This window comes from Protopterus annectens, chromosome 1.part2 (assembly GCF_019279795.1).
Source record: "Protopterus annectens isolate FY-2018-M chromosome 1.part2, PAN1.0, whole genome shotgun sequence".
Lineage (NCBI taxonomy): Eukaryota > Metazoa > Chordata > Ceratodontiformes > Protopteridae > Protopterus > Protopterus annectens.
The window spans coordinates 430957123-430965578 of NC_056727.1; the positions used below are offsets into that span (position 1 = coordinate 430957123).

General features: G+C 36.7%; 1 protein-coding gene across 2 annotated transcripts in view; it reads right to left on the reverse strand.

Annotated features, from left to right (window-relative positions):
- Positions 1-234: 234 nt before the first annotated feature.
- Positions 235-8456, reverse strand: part of SYNDIG1 (synapse differentiation inducing 1) — a 1645835-nt gene continuing 1637613 nt past the window's right edge. For both annotated transcript variants that reach the window (XM_044056827.1, XM_044056834.1), the window contains exon 5: positions 235-805. In XM_044056827.1, coding sequence (XP_043912762.1) covers positions 647-805 — 159 coding nt within the window. In that variant the 3' untranslated portion in view covers positions 235-646. The remainder of the gene's footprint in view (positions 806-8456) is intronic.

Below are 8456 nucleotides of genomic sequence, written 5' to 3' on the forward strand. Positions count from 1 at the left end.
CTTTCCTTTTTTTCATTTGTGTACTCATTGTATGGATAGATATGTGGTGGGCATCAGTCCTTCACAAATTATTATGAAGATCTTACTGAGCTGTGATATCATTAATGAGCTCAGTGGTAATGCATTTATTTGGTAAAAAAAGAAAGAAAGAAAGAAAGAAAGAAAGAAACATAACATTTTCAACATTAAACGAGTATTATCAATAGGGAGTACCAAAAACAGCAGCAAATAATATAGTGTTAAATCCAAAGCAGTTTTATTAATACCGCTACACTGTTTTAGAAGCCTAAAATAAACCTACATAAAAAAAACTATAGCTATTGCCATAGCATGCATTTGAACAGTCATAACTTGTTTTTTTTACTAAACTTTTTTTTTCAGAGCAGCATATATGCTTTTCTATTGAAAATACAATGTTGTATTGCTGCAAAAAATACTCTACAATGAATAAACTAAAATTAATTTGCTATTACGGTGGCTATCTTCCACTTTTAAGAAATCCTGATTATGATTCCATTAAAGTCTTATTGGTGTAGTGTCTTCGGCTCATTCCCAACTTATCTAGTCATATCCTTTGGGAGTGCTTTTGTACAGTTCTAGAAACATCTTATCTCTATATTAAAAAGAATTCTTCAAGTTCTCAGGCTCAAAAATGATTGTTTTTTGAAAGGTAGGCTATAAGTGCCACTGCCACACCCACATAAATCCCAGTTCCTATGGTAACTGATAAGACAGCGAGGAACAAGGCTCTTCTGGAGCTCGAACTTGCTTGATGAAAATCTCCTTTAGCCACGGCCTTATTGGTCTGCAATGAAGAAGAGAAAGAAAATACTATTACGTTGTAAAGGGCCGTCAGATACACTGATCAACTACAATGCATCGTGTACAAAACGCATTCACTAGATTACATTGCCACTTGTAGTAAAGTGTCAGTCTACATAAATCAGGGTTTTACCTGCTTTGTGAAATGAAAGTATTCGGTGTGTTATTCAGAATCCAGAACAGAATATCTTGGACAATAAACACAAATATCACTACGTGTATGTGCATACAGTTGTCTGACATGTAGACATCCACACATGCATACCTTATTTTCTCTCTTTTTAAATACATGCTTATGGAGACATTGAAGGAAATGCCTTGATAACAACCAATACCCTTCTGTTTGTTCCTGTGCTAACCTTACTTTCTAGTTTCAGAATTGCAGCTCTCTTATTCCATTCAACACTTAAAACTTGCTTTCACTTGCCTCAGGATATGAATTCCTTTGTATTTGTTGTCAGATGATAACTTTCAATATTCATACATTAGATCTGTGAGTCAATCTATCTGCTGATTTTTTATTTGGGCTCATACCCAACCTCTTTATTATTTAAACTACACCTCATTGCTGTTGGAAATTCAAAACTTGCAACCATTTTGCTTGAGATTTGTTGCTTTTTTTCTTGATCTTTGCAAACTATTATCTTGTTAGCTGGATACTTCCTTAATAAATGCACATAGCAAATTTCTTTGGCATCTCTTCTTAAGAAACTAATATGTATTAAACTTTCTCCACTTTCTTTCTATTCTCTCTGCATTGCAAAAATGGAATTTGTGCAACTAAAAGTGATATTATGGAGTTGTGCTGATAATTATCTTTTTAGCAGAGCTGTTTGTGTTTATGTTAATGAAGATAGAAATCTATTTTGCTTTATTTTGAGAAATGGAGCCTGCAAAGTAAAAAACAGCAAGCTATGAATATTTATTTATTTATTATTTTATTTTACATTTGTTGACCGGGATAGTCCGACTGGATACATGTCCATTTTCAGCGGAGGCCCGGGGAGAAAAGCTCCAACATAGTCTCAATGACAGATAGTTACATATTAGAGTTTAAGATAGAAAAGAATAAAAAGCAATTTACATACTACATACTACCACAAACTACCTTGCTCTAACAAACAAAACATATGACAGTTCATTATACGGATCGTTAAAAACATGCTAGCGAAATAATTAAGACAGATTATAGATTAGAGTTTGGCTAATATACAATGTACATGTTTTGGGTTACATATCCCCACCCTAGGTTGTCCTTTTGAGCCTGAGAAATTAGTATGGCCTTGGTTTAACGAAGAGGAGCATAGGTTCGATACAGGTTTAATTTAGCTGTAGTACACATGGAAGAAAAAACGTGAACATGAAGGTTACCTGGTTAGCAAGAAACGTATACAGAAAGTAGCTAGTGTCAAGTGAAGCTAGCATTGTGAGAACATGAATGAATAATATGGCTGAAAAAAATCACCTGTCGGAGAACCGAGAGTGCAGTCCTTCATCAGCATGAAGTTAATTTCTTTCTTTTATGGATCTCCTTTGCTATAAATTCATATTGATTTTGTTATGATGGTATAGCAGAGTTTTCTTGATGAGCATTACTAACAGTATTCCTGTCAGAAGATATCAACCAGTAACATTCAATATATTTGCTTTCATAAAGTATCTGAAAATATAAACTGCCTGTCTGCTGAGCTCAATTTTCTTCTCATCTTTTATATTCCTCCTCCTTTCACTTTTTTAATGTTCACATAAAATGAAATAGAGATTCAGTGAGAGTGATTGATCCACCCCTTCTGATAAACAGTCCGTTAATTTTTCCATGTGAAAATATCTGATAAGCATGATGATGTGGATGCTGTGGAGCTATTATAAAATAACTCATTTGCTGACGATGTCCCAACAGAGCTAATCTGATCCCTGGGGACTGGATGCAAATTGGTAACTGTGTACTTCTTGCCCTCCTACAGGGAATTCTAAAGCGATATTTAAGAATAGATACCACCCACTTCTTTTGCTATTTAGCAGTTATATTCTGTGGGAAAAGGCCTCTTCTTCAAAACTTCAAGTCTGATTAGAAGATTTAATATATAAATATAAAGTAACAAATGCTATTTGAGTTATTCTTATAATCTTAGTAGAAAAAAGTGGGCCTTCTTGTCTGCACTTTATTCACACTGGTGTTATGTTTGCTTGAACAGATGTAATTAAACATACACTCACTAAACAGTAACATATTAGCTTGCATGTATTTTTCTGTTAGACCTAGAGAATGAGTGAACCTCATATCTGAAAATTATGAGTTGTTGTTGTTTTATCAGTATAGCCTGTCTACTTTGTTTATGTGTGTGTCTAATGAGAGCTTAACATGAAGCTTTGCTATTTGCCTGTGGAATGCAACCTGTTTACATTGCAGTTGTGATTATATTCTAGTTAAAAAGAGAAATACTTAATAAAAGTATATTAAGTAGGGAGACGATGTAGAATAAGTGATGTAATATAACAAGAAAATAAAAATTATGGCCTTAACATAATGGTAGATCCCCTTTGTCTTTTTCTTCTTCTTCTGTCCATCTCAGTTTATCAGATCTGATTGGATCTGAGGCCAGCAACTTTGACTTCTGTTCCAAGACTCAAGTTCTGCCCCTCTCCCATAATGCACAGTCGCCCACTCTGCTCTCAGACTGAGTTTGCCCCAAATATATTATCAGCAACCAAAATATGAGCAAAATAGTACTTACATGACAAAAGATTGTAACCATATACGGCAACCAAGAAAGGCTCCAGGAAGGTCCAGTACAGTAAAAGCAGTAAAACGGTGATAATTTGGAAGGGGAACAGAGGGTAGGGATGTTGAGACAGGCAGAAGAAGACAACATGAATCTAGTATTATAGAAAGTAGAAAACGTTCATATCCGAGGTTGTCTTTTCCATCTGCCTCAACATATTTGACAGTGTCTCCAGCTAGAAAATCCCTTTGTGGCACAATTGAAGGATATGCATAAGAATGGTAGAGCCCAAATCAGCTCTACACTTGGATTGTAGGCTCAGCTTATAATAAGAAACAAACTTATATGCTATAAACCAGGTAGCTGCTGTGTAAATATCATCTAAAGGAATGTGATTAATGAAAGCTTCAGCTGTTACTACTAGTTTAGCAGAATATGCCTTTGATTTAGAAGGCAGTGACAATCCCTTAACCTATTGCACAATGGGAATGCGTTCGGATAGCCACTTGTGAAAGGTAACCTTAAATATGGTAGAACCAAACGTTGCTTTAGAAAATAAAATAAAAAGGTGGTTCCTTGTGTCTAAAGCCCTTTTTTATTGTGCAAATAAAACTAAGCTGATGGTGAGCATCAAAGGAATGAATGAGATGTTCATCTGCAAAACTGGGAAACAAAAATGGTAGCTGTACAGATTGGTTTAAGTTAATCTCTGATTCCACCTTGCGAATGAAGGCAGGGTTAGTCTTGAGGGGAACCCTGGCTTTATGAAAAAATCAAACTGCAGGTTCAGACAGTAACCTAGTAATGCTCTGTAACAGGCAAGTGAAGTCTTTTGTTTAAGATATCTTAAAAAAGTCACCCAAAGAAGACAAGAAAGGGATAGGAAAGGCAAAAGGGAAGAATAATTCATATGAACCAAAAAGATTTATCTGCCAGAAACTGAGCAGAACTGCCACTGGACCTACAAAAGCATTTGGACAGCCAGGTGTTCTGTTTTCCTGCAAGAGCTTTTTCCTTTCAACTACAAAATTCCCAACATGGGGATTAAGGTCAAATTACATATACACACACACACACACACACACACACACACGTGTAAGCAAATACAGAGAAAACCCTCTGCTTAGGCACTCTTAGAATTATAGGAGATAAAGGAAAATATTTGCTCACATTTGGGATGAGTAAGTAAGCTATGTCTACAGTAACTGCATATTACTTGACAGAACAGACACGCTCACATTTTATAATGCTATCAAAATCAAATGTTCAGGTAAATGCTGTTGTTTTCTGTGGACACAAAATATTTTCTGTTGACTTAAAGCCTCATCTATTATTAGGGTCCATCTTACATAACTAGGACCTCTTAACTTTTATACATTCTGTCAGTCAGCATCCCAAGTTAGCTAAATTGGGTACAAACATTTTTTTAAGTAGTGTGCCAGCCCTAAGAATTATTTCCCTTGATATTTGGTACTGGGTATAGGCCAGTTCTTGACTGTTTCTGTTTAGTCTGATTGGTGCCTAAGTGTCCCACTGCATCCTATGTTACTTTAGGCAGCATTAACAGTAAGTCGTGCTTGTCTTAAAGATTGCAGCACAGGTTATACTTGGGACAAATATAATGCCCAGCATTATGAATAAATTACTATGTCATTAAGGTGTGTAGCTGAGCACCTAGTGTGAGGATTCAGAACTTTGTCCATTAACATTTAAAAAGTGGTGGGAGCGCCATGAAGTCCAAAGGGTAAGACAGTATGAGAAAGACCTTCAGTGGCGGTGAATGATGTCTTCTTTTTTGGCTTGAGGGAGTGAGGGGGATCTACCAGTAATCCTTTGTGAAATCTAGGGTGGTCAAAAACCTTGCTCTGCCTAACATCGCTATGAGCTCATACACTCTTGGATATTGGATAACTGTCAAATTTAGATATTTCATTCAGTTCTGGAAATCATTAGAAAATGGAGCCATCTGGTTTAGGGACCAACACAAACAAACTTTTCCATTCACTTTGTGACTTCGTAATACCTACCATTTTCAGTGTCTTTTTCACTTCTTCACTTATTGCTTTTTGTTGGGAACCTACTTCCTGCTCCCCTATGTGGTCTTAGCTTTACCTTCTCTTCTGCCAGATAGCTCAGAATATTTTTTTTCAGTAAGAACTTTTTCACTTTCTTGTTTCTCAACCTTGGACAAAGCTTTTTTTTTATCTGAACATCAGGGATAGAATTCCCTGGTACCATACTATTGGTATCAATTCCACCTCCCAAGCTGACTACAGAATGGTCAGCTTACCTGCATGGTTTTAACACGTTTATGCAACATATCTGCTCGGATTTGCTCTTTACAGTTTGGCTTATATTGTGCTTCACTTTATTTTCTCCTTTTTTTTGCCACTTATGATAGAAATACATTTCCAGCACAGGGAAATAATACTAATACTTTTCCCCTTCTATTAAATTCCCTGAGACTGGCATTCTTATTAAATACTTCTTGTTGCATCTGTTGTGCCCTTTGTATACATTCCTTAACAATCAACATAACAATTTTTTACCTACCTTCCTAGTTTATAGAGTGCGCAGTTATACTTTTAAAAGGATGCTCTCTGCATTAAAAAATTCTTCTATGTGCAGCACACCTAGGGGATATCTCCAGAACAGTAACCCAAATGGGTTAACTTCTGTTGAAGCTTGTGCCACCTCTCTTAGAACATTAAGGAGATAAAGTAACAGATCTAAATTCTTAACATCCTGTTTTATGGCCTTCTAAGTATAAACTTTAGAGTTTCATTAAAGGGCCTCTACAAAGAGGCCAGTCACAAGTGAAGTCCCTGCTCCTTTTTGGCATTTACTTCTCTGAAGTCAAGGCCAATGTCAGTGGCCTCTGGCTGATTAAATGTGCAAGTGATTGCAAATTAGGAGCAGTCATAGAATCCCCCACTGACACAAATGTTTGCCAGTAAGAGCTAATACAGACACATTACTGGTGTCAGACCCATGGACTAAAAGAAATACATAAGAATGTCCTTTGGGAAGTTACCCACCCCTGGTAATTATCATACTGACAGCATTGTCCAAGCAGTCAGAGACTTCAGGCACATGTAGATAGTAATCTAGCCTTTGACCATCATTACAAAAACATGCATCTGGAGTGTTTCTCCCCGGGCCTCCACTGAAAATTGGCTTCATTCCAAGTTGGACTTTCCCGGTTAACAAATGTTAAACAAATAAATAAAATAAATAATAAATAAATGTGTCAACAGAAGTGAGAAAATCATTCTGTGTTGTGCAACTTATAAATAAAGGTATGGCATCTAGGTCCAAAGAAGTCACTGTTTCACTGTATTTGGCTTTCATAAGACCTATCATTAAGTACAATGTCTCCTTTGGTTTGTATCTAGCCAGGTACATCCGACAATTGGAACATCCACAGAGAATACATAGCATAAGCAGCATGTCCTATGCACACAGCCTCAAGGACTTATCCCTGTATTTTCTCTCCTACAGATTGTTGAGGGGAGATCTATGTCTGGCATACAAGACATTGTCAGACCCCACCCTGATGGACCTCCTGCACATCTGCAAAACAAACAGCACCAGAACTGCTCATTCTAAAGACTTAAACCTTGCCTATGGCTTAAACAGGGCCTGCTGGAGAGATAGGTATATATCCCGGAGACTGACCCTTCTCTGGAACAGGATCCCAATCCATGTGAAGCAGAGTTCCTCTTTAACTCAGTTCTAGTGTAACTCAGAGAATTGGATGGGGAACAAGAAATTCATCCCTGGTCTGGCACCTATATCTCTAATGTACAAAGGCAACCTGCAAATGGTTCATCTCCCAGGCTCCTGCTTGTAAATGTTTCATCTCCCAAACCCCTGCTTATACTTATCAAAGGTACCAGAACGTGTCAGAGATTTAGGATTCGGGGCTAGGCTTAAAAAGGCCTATGCGCTCATTAGGCTACTGGACACCTATACTTCTAGAAGGAATCCACTAACCTGCTGGATTCAGGGGGGTGCATTACACTTTGTAACTGTTTACTTTAATACACAGGCAAGCTGCTGTATTATCCTGAACATAAATTGGGTTCCTCTGTCTATGTGTATTTCTTTGAAGTTCCTACCTTGGACAAAAATCCATACTATTTTTCTGGCTATTGCCTTAGCATTTGACTTTCACAGGATACTGCTTAATGAAACATAGTAGCAAAGTTTGTATTCATTAGAATGCACAGGCAGCCATTACTAGACCTTAGTAAAGGACCTATGTAAACCATGACTGTCCTCTAAAATGGGACTTCAATAATAGGTGTGGGTATTACTGGAATTCTGAACTCAGGATGTGATGAAATCTTTTGCATTGTGAGCATGCTGTAGAGAAGTTATCCAAAGGACAATAAAAATTAAACAGAATTCTAGATATGGTTTTGTCCATCTATGTGCCAGCTTTATCAAAAGTATTTTAAAAGGTTTTGGAACCAATATTTGGAGTAATACTTCTTCTTTGTCTTTGTTCACACTATACAGAACATTATTCATCAACTCAAAATATGTGTATAGGATGAAGCCTGTTTATATGTTTTCCCTTATACTCTGTTTACATATTTTCTGACTTTGTTGATGTACTATCTCCCACTGTGCTTCCTTAAAATTTTCATTGTTTACCTGCAAATCTACTAAGTCAGGAATATTTACAGCCTCTTCAGCTATAAGCATAGATGTAGGAGTAGCATCATATCTTATTTCTTTGTCTACCGAAAACAATTCGTATCTGTTATTTTCTTCATTGTTTGATTTTGTCATTTCCTTTACATTTCCCTCATGTGTTTCTTTGAGTACCAGTTCTATTTCTAAGTAGCTCTCTGCTTTGATCTTACAAGAAGAAACCAAGGGCACTGTTCAGGTTCCCTTGCT